We start from the raw sequence: 12,292 nt of genomic DNA, 5'->3' as shown, positions 1-12,292 counted from the left end.
TCTGCTCCTCCCTGCCACTGGCTCGGGTTGTGCCTCTTTGACCTGCTGTGTCCTCTCGACTTTCGCAGGCCACCAGGACAAGGTCTCATTCAAGGTTCCCTCTGGTTGCTTTAAGCCGCCTTGCTGTTCAGTGGCTCCCTAAACCGGCTGTATACCGCCGCCCCCAAGCTGGACTGAAACCCGAGGCCCTGTCTGGATGGTTCCCTAAGTCATTCTCGAAGGTGAGAATAAGTGGTGAGTCACAGTGACATCTGCCCAGGCCAGGTCCCCAGACCAACTGCCCAGGAAATGGGAGATGGGAGGGAGGCAGCGCTGGGCAGGCGGGAGTCCAGGTCACACACATTTGGGTATGAATCCCAGCTCTGCCACCTTGACTCTGGGAAGTCTCTTTCACCTCTCTGAGCCCCACACTTCAGCTACAAAAGAGAATGATGCTATCGAAGGGGTGCCCGGAGGATAAAGGGAGGTAATAACCTGCAGAGCCCCTGGCTCTGTGCCCAGCTCATATGCCAAGGACATCAAATGGGAGCCAACTTTGTCCTTATGCTCTGCCCTGGGTTCTGCTCACCAATTCCTGGCACAGTGAAAAACAGCTCTGGTTTCGGAGCCCCAGCTTGGCTTCCAACCCAGACTGTATGGGGGCTGTGGAAACCTGGGCAAGTGGCTTCACCTATCCGGATTCTGCTTTCCTCTTCTGTTAAATGGGTCCTATCTTCGAAGGTTGTGGGTAACTAATGCACACAAAAATCACCCGGCACATAGTAGGTGCTCAAGAAATGGTGTGATGCCAGTAGGGAGGAGCTGAATGGAAGAAGGGGACACAGGCACAGTATGTGGTGGGGCTCTACCTTGGAAACCTCTCGTGGTCCTGGGGCACTGTCTCCACCACACCGAAACCCAGCCAGCTGGAGGGACCTAGGCTTGCAGGGCCTGGAAATTCTACAACCACTGTCAGTGGATCCCAGTTTCCTCATGTGCAAAATGGGAACCGTAATCCTTCTTGCCCAGTTAGAACCAGGATTAAGGGCTGGAACCAAGATGAGCAGCCACAGCCAGAGGTGCTGGTCTCTGTGAGCTCCTGTAGATCCTCTGAGGGACCAGGTCTGCAGATGGGCAGAACCAGGCTGATGCCGTCTGCAGCATGCAGGATCCTGAGCTACCAGGTCCTGTGTTAAATCACTGCAAACCCATCACAGCCCTGCAAAGCTGGGTTACATTTACACATTTTCATGGATGAGAAAACTAGGGCTCAGAGATGTTAGGGTTAGGGTTAGGGTTAGTGGTTAACCCAAGAACCCACAGTGAAGAGTCAGGTGGGATGCAAACCAGAGTCCTAGCTCCTAACTGCTGGGAGCCATGCCTCCCTGATGGCCTCTCAGCCCCTCCCTGCTGCCTAATGCCCAGTGGCTCTCCAAAGGCAGAGGAGTGCCACTGAAAGTCATACGTCTCTCAGGGCCAAAGAGGGGCCCCGAGCTGTGTGCAGGGTCAGACAGGAGGAGAAGAGGGGAGGCTGCAGGAACAACCCAGTGGTCTTAAGTCTGAAACCATGGAGCCCTTAGCAGCATCCCCAGACCTTCAATAAAGTCTGTTACCCAGAAATGTCCTGAGTGCTCTGTTTTTTTCTTTTTCTTTTAATGGGGGAGGTGTGGTTGGAGGGAGGGTTATTGATGTAGGGGAATAAGATGGTCTACAAACTGAAGCTATTCAGCCAAAGCAGCCCTGGGGGAACGGCAGCCATTGTGAGGATGCTCTGCTCTCAGGGAGGACGTCAAGCCAACGTCCCCTGTCCCAGGGGCGGGGGTCTCCAGCTGACACCTCTGCTATTCACTCTATTGGGACTGCCACCTTCATCAGTCTGGGGCCCTCAAGGACAGGGGCCAGCTGACAGCAAGTGTTCAGCAGACGTGTGCTGGCTGAAATGCGATGACTCAGGGGACATCCAGGAATGAGGGTGGACAGAGAAGCGTCACCTGAATTTGAGTTCCAGGAATGTACTCAGGAAGGGCTGAGGGCTGCTGCATCAGGACTGTCAACACTTGTCAGGGAAGAATCACTTGCGGGAAGGGTGATCCGCTCAAGGGATACAGAATCGGGGGCTCACACCCTTCTCATGAGACCATCTTATGAGGACTTTCTGTAAAATCAAAAAGCTCAGAACATACGGCAGAAACAACGCCCTCCTACCTAAAAAACCTTCAAGGGATTGATCACATGAACAGTATCATAAGTAACAATTTCTGTTCTCCAAAGGACATGCAAAGTTAGCAGCTGGGTATCAGATCGAAGAAACATATCTTCCATGTCAAAACCAACAGGGGATTAATATGTAGGTAATACAAAGAAGTCCTATAAACTGACAAGAAAAATTCAGGAAACCCAATAAAAAAGTGGGCACATAAAAATACAACAAAAATTTTAAAATGAAAAAAACCCAAAAAGTAAAATTAAAAGATTTAAAATAAAAAGTAACTAAAATTGGGCTTCCCTGGTGGCGCAGTGGTTGAGAGTCCGCCTGTCGATGCAGGGGACACGGGTTCGTGCCCCGGTCCGGGAAGATCCCACATGCCGCGGAGAGGCTGGGCCCGTGAGCCATGGCCGCTGAGCCTGCGCGTCCAGAACCTGTGCTCCGCAATGGGAGAGGCCACAACAGTGAGAGGCCCGCGTACCGCAAAACAAACAAAAAAGACAAAACTAAAATTAATAAAAAATTTAAAATAAAATGGCATTTTAAAACTAAATGATAAAATAAAAAAACTTAGAAAAATAAAATGTAAGAATAAAATAAAAATACATAAAGTAAATTTAAATAAATTACATTAAAATTAATAAAAATTGAAACTTTAAAAATAAAATTTTTAAATAAAATAAAAATGAAAAAATTTTAAATAAGTGAAATAAATTTTGAGTAAAATTAAAAATTGTCAATGTGTAACCATTTAAAAAATAAGGAAAGAGAAATAAAATAATACAAGAGTACTCTCAGCTCGGCTGATGCTGATAATGTGCTATGAATTAAGTCTGATTGACTCAGATGCCTGTCAGAAGCGGGGCAAGAGGGGAGGAAGAAGGAAAATCGGGTCTGAAAGACAGCATTTGACTGGGTTTTTCCAGCCTGCCATATGGGCAGAGGGCAGGATGTCAGGCCCCATCATGGCCTCATCCGCAAACAGCCATCACATCATTTATACACTTATAATGTGCCAGCAACACACACACACACACACACATCCTTCCATCCTCACTGCTGTTCTCTGAGGTTCCCTTTCACAGAGGAGTGAACAGAGGCTCAGAGAGGGTGAGTCACTGCGCCATAGACACAGAGCACCTAGGACCTCCCTATCCTCTGAATCTGGGCTCCCCAAAATAACCTTCTTTTGGAGAGTTAGGTCTACAGAGGACTTTCAGACACAGGCGGGGGCACGTCTGACATCAGGCTGGAATGTCCTGGATGCTAGAAGGAGCCAACCTTCCTATGACGCATTACTGTGATCACCATTTATTAGCATCTACTGTCTCCCGGGTGGGTTATATGCACAATTTTGACCTTCAAGGCAATCCTATGATGTAGATGCTATTATCGTCCCCATTGTATCGACAGACAACAATGAGATTCAGGAGTGAAATATTTTCACCCAATCACGGCAGTAGCAGAGCTGGGAGCTGAGCCCAGGCCTGTCACAGCCCAAATCCCACACCCACTGCCTGGCACTGGACACTCTTCATAGTCACTAACTGAGCACTCACTATGTGCTAGGGATGCGTTTCATGCCCCATTTTGCAAATTAGCCAGCTGAGGCCCAGAGGGGAGAGGTGACCTGCTCAAGGTCACTCAGCTGGTGAGCAGTAGAGGCCGTGGCCTTCGTGACAGCCAGCCAGCCTCCCACTGCTCATCTGGCACTTGCTAGAGACAGCTGTGCCTGCCTGCCAACACCAGAGCAGGCTGCAGAAGGGCAGTTGTGACATTCCTTTCTGGGTGTCTCCACCCCTGCGGATGTGGGTACTGCAGTCAGGCTGCAGGGAAAGGGAGTGGTTTCCCTATGTAGTCTGGGTCCCCCAGGCTTGAGAATGCCTTTCTTCTGAGCTGCTGAAACAGAACCCCCCACCCACAGCAGCACAGAGGAGTCCCCACCACGGGACACAGAGCAGGGGCCCTATGAGTCACGCGGCATTACAAGAAACCATCCCAGGGGCAGGCAGTAGTGGCCTAGCCTGAGGCAGCAGTGCTCAAGATGAGTGAGCTTCACCCAGGCAATGGGAACAAACCATTCCCTTCGGGACCCTGGAGGAATCCCCAGGGCTCATGTGTCCCGAGTGGCGCTGACTGCTGCACAGGGTTGAGAAAAGGAGGTTCTGGCTATGGAGACCTGGGGGGCACATTCCAACCTCTCCCCATCCTGGCTGTGTGACCCTGGCAAGTCGATTGCCCTCTCTACGCTTGGACGGCCTCTGGAGAATAAAAGGATCAAATCACCTCGTGGGCTATCACCTGGATGAATTGGGAGGAGGCCAGGCAGGACGGCTATGCACCCAACCTTTGGAATCAATTGTCTGGGTTTAAATCCTGACTTTGCCAAACTTACTTGCCAATGTACTGGGAACGTATGAAATCGCTAATATTTGGCTGTTTCCAACCTACAGAAATGGCAGCTTCACATACTTCAACTAATGCTCCTCTCTTCCTAGTTCAGTTTCCTCTTCTGTAAAACGTGGATAATAACAGTCCCTTCGCAAGTTGATCTGAGGACTAAATAAGGGTGGGAGGCAACTGAGCTCAGTAGTTGGAGCTTGGCTCTGGGACTAGGAAGGATTTGAACTTGGCTGTGTGTCCTGGGGAAAGTCACTTAACCCCTCTGTGCCTCGGTTTTCTCATATGTAAAACAGGGATAATAATAGTACCCACATCACAGGTTTATTAGGAGAATTTAGTCAGTTTATATGCATAGTACCTGACATTGACAAATAAAATAAAACAACACAGGTAACATCTGGCATAGAGTAAATGCTCAACCATAAAACTAAATCAAAAGGAGACTTTTCTAAACCTTTGGTGCCAATGAAAATTAAGTACTTTAAAAAAAACAAATAAATGTTTTTAGGAACATATATGTGTGTGGATATATACGTGAGGCATATGCTCCTGGGTGTCCACAGGGTCTGGGGCTGATCTACGTCCTGACAGTGTCCACAGCCTGGGGCTCTGATGGAAGGACTGCCCTCCAGGCCATGGTGGCTCTGTGTGGGGCCCAGGCCTCCACCAGGTCCCTCTTATGGAACCACACAGCCAGGCCACAGATCCCATGTGGCACTCAGGTAACTCTGGAGGCCTTACGAGGCTCCTGGACCACAGGCTGGCCTCTGGTTATTAAGAAACCTCTGCAGACAGCCTTCAAGCTGTGAAAGCCCTCTTGGTTCCGTCCTCTCATCTAGCATTTCTCCTAGGCCTGGGAGAAAGGCAAAGCAGACTGAGTATGGCCAAGTCACACAGGGGAAACTGAGGCTCTAAACCAGATTCCAGGCCCTGGAGTAAGCTGCCTTCCTCTGCCTATCCAAGGCCACCCTCACCACCCACGTTTGCCTTCCTGCATCCTCACCTCCACTCCTGGCTAGATGATCCTGGGCGAGGTACTTCCTCACTTGAGGCTCCATTTTTACAAGCGTGGGGTCTCAAAGGTCTCAACTGGCCTTTTCAGTCCTAACATTCCATTATTCTACGTGCTCCAGAACTCCAGAGAGAAAATGAAAGTTGAACTGCTCTGCAAACAATAAAGTGCTATATAAATGACAGGATGGTTAATGGCAGCATTAGATGACTTTCTGGAGCAGTCTATAGTAGGCGGGATTTGCTCCTGTGGTTCTGGAATCAGGAACACTGGCTACGTGACCTTGGACAAGCCAGTTTCTCTCTCTGAACCAGCCTGCTTCTTCTGTAAAGGAAGAGAGGCAACCACATCCACCTGGCAGGGTTGGGGGAGGGTCGGTGAGAAAGGAGCATGTAATGTCCGGTGCTCACTGGCTGCTTGAGGGTGTCTAATGCAGGAGGGATACTTAGGCCCCCAATGGGTCCTACGGCTAAAATCTACCTTGGGAAAAGAAAACACCTTGGGAAGGATGCGGCTGCCAGATCCTGGGCCTTTAGAAACAAGCATAAGAAACAGAGGTTTGCAAAATGTGTCGAGGGTAGTTGCTACTTATAAAGGCAGTTCGGTGTCCTGTTTGGGGCTCCAGAGCCAGACTCTCTGGGTTCACACGCCTATGGCTGTGTGACGCATGGGGCCTTCGTCTCCCCATCTGCAATACTGGGATCCCCTGGAACCCGCCTCTCGGAGCTGTCAGGAGCACTGCATTGGGCTCGGCCAAAAGTTCCGCACTTTTGGGGGAATGGTAAAAATTACATTTTTACATCAGTACACACACAGTACACGGAGTACACACACATTCATTCACACACTCCCACACACACCCACATCCATGTGCACACACATGCGCCCACTCATACATTCACATACATATGTAAGCCGAAACCCATTTCCCAAAATGATAATTAATCTTAACACTTGCAATGCACTCTGATATCTTCTAAAAAGGGGGATGGCAAACTATGGCCCATGGGCTAACTTTGGGCTATGGCCTCTTTTTGTATGGCCTGTAGGCTAAGAATGGTTTAATATATATATATTTTTAATAAATCTTCTTTTATTTATTTATGTATTTATTTATTTTTTTGCGGTACGCGGGCCTCTCACTGTTGTGGCCTCTCCCGTTGCGGAGCACAGGCTCCGGACGCGCAGGCTCAGCGGCCATGGCTCACGGGCCCAGCCGCTCCGCGGCATGTGGGATCTTCCCAGACCAGGGCACGAACCCGCGTCCCCTGCATCGGCAGGCGGACTCTCAACCACTGCGCCACCAGGGAAGCCCTGGTTTAATATTTTTAAAGGCTTGTAAAAAACAAACGTAACAGGAAGAATATATCCCATGAAGTCTAGAATAGTAACTATCTGGCCTCTTGCAAAACCAGTTTGCCGACCCCTCTATACTGTTCTGTTCTGTTTTATCCATTCTACTCCCTCTCCGCATTCTAAACGCTAGCTGCATTTACTAAATTTATCTCCCTCATCTGCTGATGGAAAAACTCTGCATCGACGTGAGCTTCAGTTTTTTCACTAGATGAAAGGATGGAAAGATGGATGAAGAGACAGTGGACTGACAGATGGACTAGAGGAGGCAGGGGAACAAAGGGAAGAAGGTCCCCTTATCCTGTGACACCTCAGCCAAGTAACGTCCCACCTCTGAGTCTCAGATTCCTCAGCTGAGACCAGGACTGCCGCTGACCAGTCTCTCTAGGCTGCGCTGAGGGATCCTGTCCATGTCAGTTTTTCTGATGGATCCATTCCTGACATCCCTAGGAGATGCTGGGCTCTGGCCTGTCTGCCATCGGACCTCCACCCCCTCTGCCACACAGCCCCTTCGGCCCTTCCCATCCGGCCAGACCCTCCCCTCCTCCTGCCAGAGTCCCCAGCTCCTATGCGGCTGCCACCTCTGCAGCCCTCTGATGGGGCTCTTCTCAGATGCCTCCTCCTCGCAGCCCCTGGCAAGTCTCTAGCAGAATTCATTTATTTTTCTATGCACAGGCTTTGGAGCCTCCAAAACTCTGGGTCCACGTACCAGCTCAGCTTCTGGGAGGTCCTGGGCAGGTCCCTGCCCCTTTTGGAGCCTCAGACCCCTTGTCTAGGAAATAGGTGTAACACAGGTAGCGCCATAGTCAGTCAGATGTCGAAACCCACATACAGAGCCCCCGGCACGTGGCTGGCCCCAAGTGGCCTCAAGGGTCTCCTCTGGTGGCTGGGCAGGGGTGGGGTGGTCTGTGGGATACACCTTGTTCTGGGCCCAGCTATGGCCCTGACCCGGAGACTAGAAACCTGGGTCGTCCCCGATCGCCACCCCTGCCTCAGGTACTTGCTTGCCGTGTCTCAGCTTCTCTGTCTGTGTACAGGGGACGGTGCTGCTGGCCTGGCCATCCGCATAGGGCTTTTCAGTTTACAGAGAATTATTATATTCAGTCCCGCTAACAGGACTCTGGAGTGGGCGCTGCCACAGTCCTTTTACAGATAAAGAAAAAGAGGCTCAGAGAGGGGAGAAGGGCAGAGGTGAGATTCAACCTGCATGAAACTCCCCTCCCCCAGCCCAGGGAGCATCCAGCTCTGCTGTAAAATGGGAGGGGGAGTGGCTGAGTCCTCATGAAGCACCTACTCTATGCCTTTGGACACCTTCCCTCTGGGGCTGTGGTGAAGCGTCCCAAACGCCAAAGACGTAGGTACAACTGTTCCCATTTCACAGATGTGGAACCAATGCAGAAGGTACACGGACTGCCCCAAATCACACATCCAGGGAAGGAGAGGGCCCTGAATTTCAGAGCTCCTCCCTCTGCCCTTTGCTGCCTCAGGTCTAGAAGGATCTAAAGGCACCATGTGAATGTGGGTGACAATTGCCTCTACCGAGCCCCCTCCCCAGAAGGCCTTGGACGCTGGGAAAGTCAGTCATGGCCTGTCCTCTCCTCATTGCCTAAATGAAGCTCCGTATTGAGGTAGGGGTACAGACCAGGGCCCCCTCACCCTGCCCGACTGTCCTATTGCGGGGACACCCCAGCATGTTTCAAGAGAAACGTCCTCATCTGGTTCTGATTCATTTATACTTAATAAATCAACATGTTGTTTTGTAAGAGTCACTTGAGATCCAAGAACCATTCTCAAGCCTTTTCTTTTAGTCTTTCTTGTCTTGGAAACAGAAAAATTAGGTTTCATCAAAAAACAGTGATGCTGGAGCTTGAGGAAGCATGGGTCTGTGGGAACCAGGCCCCGAGTGTGACAGCTCAGCCTGGGCGGCTGCTGGGCCCAGCGAGTGTTCCTCTTGACCTTGAAGAGGAGGCCAAAGGCTGGGCCAAGCACTCGGGCACGCAGGGGAGGTAGGAGAGGGCCAGGGAAGGGCATCTCTCCACACTGGCAGCTCCTCAAGGACAGGCCCCAGGTCTGTTCACCTTGGCACTCCCAAAGTTCCCAGCACAGAGCCCGGCGCACGGTCTGCCCTGTAATGCTTGTTGAATGAACAAGGGGAAGAGGGAGAGAGAAAGGAAGGGAGGAAGGGAGGAAGGAAGGAAGGAAGGGGGAAGGGAGGGAGAAAAAAGAAAAGAAAAGGAAAGGAAAGGAAGGAAAAGACACTGCCAATACATAGGTGCCTTCAGAACACATTCTCCTGCCGCAGTTAGACCAGAATGTCAAACCTGATAAGACCCTCAGGGGTCTCATGTGCAATTCTCCAAGCAGCTGTCTTAGGAAAATGGTCTCTAATCTGTAACTGGTTTGGGAAAGGTCCCACTTTCTACCCTCAGCCTCTTCACTATGAATCCTCTGATAAGTCCCACAGTTAAGAAATCTGCTAAAGCCAGCATCTCTCATACCTATTTGGCCAGGACTCCTTTGACCACCTTGCAGAAGATGCTACAGGAAGCCTTCTGCTACCCCTCCCCCACCTCCACCCCAGTGCCAATGGGGAAACCAAGGCTGTGGGCAGCGGGCAGGTGGTGGTGGGGAATCCACTTACCCAAAGGGGTTGGCGGTTGGACTGAAATCCAAGGCTATCTCCATTGCACCTGACTGATAAATGGAGCCACAAGCCTCTTTCTGAAGATGCGGCGCTGGACATGCATGTGTCCCAGACGCAAGAGATCACCTGCCGTGGGGAGGGGTGCCAAGAGCCCCCTCACCAAATGGGTAAGGCGCAGCCATGCCCGACCTCACTGAGCAACTGGGGATGGGGGGAGGGACTGGAAGTTTTCTTTTTCTTTATTCTTTGTGTGTGTGTGTCTTTTAGAACTGACTGAGAAGCATCTTAAAGATCTTCTAAACCAGCTCCTCTTCAGATGGGGAAAGTGAGGCTCTGAGAAGAGAAGACCAACACAGCTCAGGAGATATCTTCTCAGCGTCATGTCAGACGGATTGAGATTCAAGCCTGCTTTGCTACTAACCCTCTGTGCAACGCTGGACAAATCAATTTTCCTCTCTGAATCTCTGTTTCCTTGTCTAGGAAATAAGCATCCCCCCAGCCCCACTAGGCTGTTATGAGAGGCAAAGGACGCAATGGACAGGAAAGGAGAATGACTATTGTACTTGACTACTCATGTAACATACACACTAACTCATCCAGTCTTACCCACATCTGCCCTGTGAGTTGGATACTGAAGATTATTATTTCTATTTTAAAGAGGAGTCGCTGAGGAGACAGTTTTTATTTATCTATTTTTTTTGGTCTTTTTAAGAACTGAGAAAGATTTTAGAGAGCTTCTAAAAGACCGTCAGATGGGTAAACTGAGGCTCAGAGAGGCAAAGTGACTTCCCCAAGGTCACTCAGCTGGTAACTGGGGAAGCAGGGATTTGAACAAGGCAGGCTGACTCCAGAGCCCATGACCGTAACTACTATACAAGGGCCATTCACAGAACAGTGTCCCCATGAGGTCCCAGATGCCCCCCAGCTCATGTGAAGCCCACCCACCTCTCCTCTCCCTGGATCCCTCTGTCCAGTCACACCTGGAGCCGGAGTCCTTCACGCCACAGTCTCTCTGTCCCACCCAATCCCACCCCCAATTCTCCCACAGCCTCTCTCTGCCTCCTGTTTCACTCCAGGAGTGACTGTGTCCATTTAGGGCTTTTTCACTCAGGTGGATTAGAATCCCCCAGAGGGAAGACCCTCGTTCTCTTTCACACGTATACAAGCTCAGACCTCACACCAGAGCTGCAAAGAAAGAAGACACAGGGTCTTCATTCACCTGCTGGTCAACTTAGCAAAGTTACTTAGCCTGTCTGAGCCTTGGCACCTGGATTTTAGAATGGGATAAGCCCTACGTCATGAGGATGTAGTGGGGATTCCCTCCATGAGTAGAAAACCCTGGGCACAGTGGCTGGCTGTTGATTCTCAGACTGCCACCCGGAGGCCAAAGGGCTGCCGGCTCAGGTATGGGACTCGCTCACCTTCCTCGGTCCCCCAGGCTCTTCCAACCCTGGCTCTGCAGGGACAGCCTCAAATCCACCTCCTGAGGATGTTTTGACTCCTTCAGGGAGGGGCTGTGGCACAGGACCCCCGAGGTGAGAGTGCAAGGAGCCCCTGGCTTTGTGCCCCAGGTACATTTATGGTCTGAACCTTGGTACATCCTCCTAGTGGCCCTAGGAGGTCAAGATGGAAAAACTGAGGGTCTTAGAGGGGCTGGACGTCTTCCAGGTCATCCCAGAATAAACGTCTTCAAGCTCAGGTCTCTCTGAGCTCACGCAGCTCATGCCCTCACCAGAGGGGAACCCACCAAAAATTACTGGCTTCTTGAAAGTGATGTGGGGGATCAGGGTCTATAATGGGGCTGAGACCGGGGCATCTGGACTCCCAGCTCAGGACCCTTTATGTCACCTCCTGGCTCAGTATGGATGCTTGGGATGATTTCTGAGCCACTAACTCTGTCCCTTAGGCCCTGCAACCTCTAGCCTGCCACCTGAGGCTTCCTGTCTCTGCAAAAGTCACTCCCCCCACCCCTCGCCCAGCAATGCTGTGATTATAGGGAGCGGGGCAATGAGAGAGCCCTGGCAGCTCCTTCCCTCCCTGGAGAGCCTTTTGGTCCAGCTTGCCCCACGGGTGCCCTGGGGCCTCAGTTTCCCCATCTGTAAAGTGGGATTGACAGCAGTCTGGAAGAGTTAACAGCCCCGGGCGTCGGGCAGCAGGCAGATGCCCCAAGGGCGACCCCCCTGACTATCCCGCGGCGTCTTCCCGGCCACCCTGCCGGCTGCCCCTCCTACCTTGCTTCTTCCTTCGGTTCAGGGGGAGCATGTCCACGGCGTGGGCGACGAGCAGCAACAGGCAGAGTGGCGCCCGCATCTGGGCAGCCTGGTCTGGGCGGGGGCGCGGGGCTCCCTGGGAGGCCCGATGGCCCAGCGGCTACCGGCGGCGGCGGCACAGCGGGCGCGGGGGCTGCTCGGGGCGCGCCGGGAGCGTCCGCGAGTGCGGGGTCGGTCCCGCCGCCAGGGACCCGCAGTCAGCCCAGGGGCCGACCTCCAGGTCTAGTGAGGGCGTCGGCGGGGCTGGGAGGGGCGGGCGGGGAGGAGCCAGCGAGGCGGGGGCGGTGCATTAACCCGCTTGGAGAAGGCGCGCGGTGGGGTTGGAGGGGGTCGCCCGGCCAGGTCGGTCTGTCACGCCGTGCGCGCTCTGGCGTCGTTCCCGCGCCCGGCACTGTCCCGTGGCATACACAGGTACGGTCCTCCAC

The 12,292-nt window shown here is 52.1% G+C and overlaps 1 protein-coding gene across 1 annotated transcript in view; it reads right to left on the bottom strand.

Annotated features, from left to right (window-relative positions):
- The window catches only part of RSPO4 (R-spondin 4), a 39,687-nt gene extending 27,780 nt beyond the window's left edge, over positions 1 to 11,907 (bottom strand). The window contains exon 1 of the mRNA XM_065893274.1: positions 11,829 to 11,907. Coding sequence (XP_065749346.1) covers positions 11,829 to 11,907 — 79 coding nt within the window. The remainder of the gene's footprint in view (positions 1 to 11,828) is intronic.
- Between the last annotated feature and the right edge of the window lie 385 nt (positions 11,908 to 12,292).

The sequence above is a fragment of the Phocoena phocoena genome, chromosome 15 (genome assembly GCF_963924675.1).
Source record: "Phocoena phocoena chromosome 15, mPhoPho1.1, whole genome shotgun sequence".
Classification (NCBI taxonomy): Eukaryota; Metazoa; Chordata; class Mammalia; order Artiodactyla; family Phocoenidae; genus Phocoena; species Phocoena phocoena.
The sequence above is the reverse complement of the archived record's forward strand: the minus strand, read 5'-3'. Positions and strand labels throughout refer to the sequence as shown.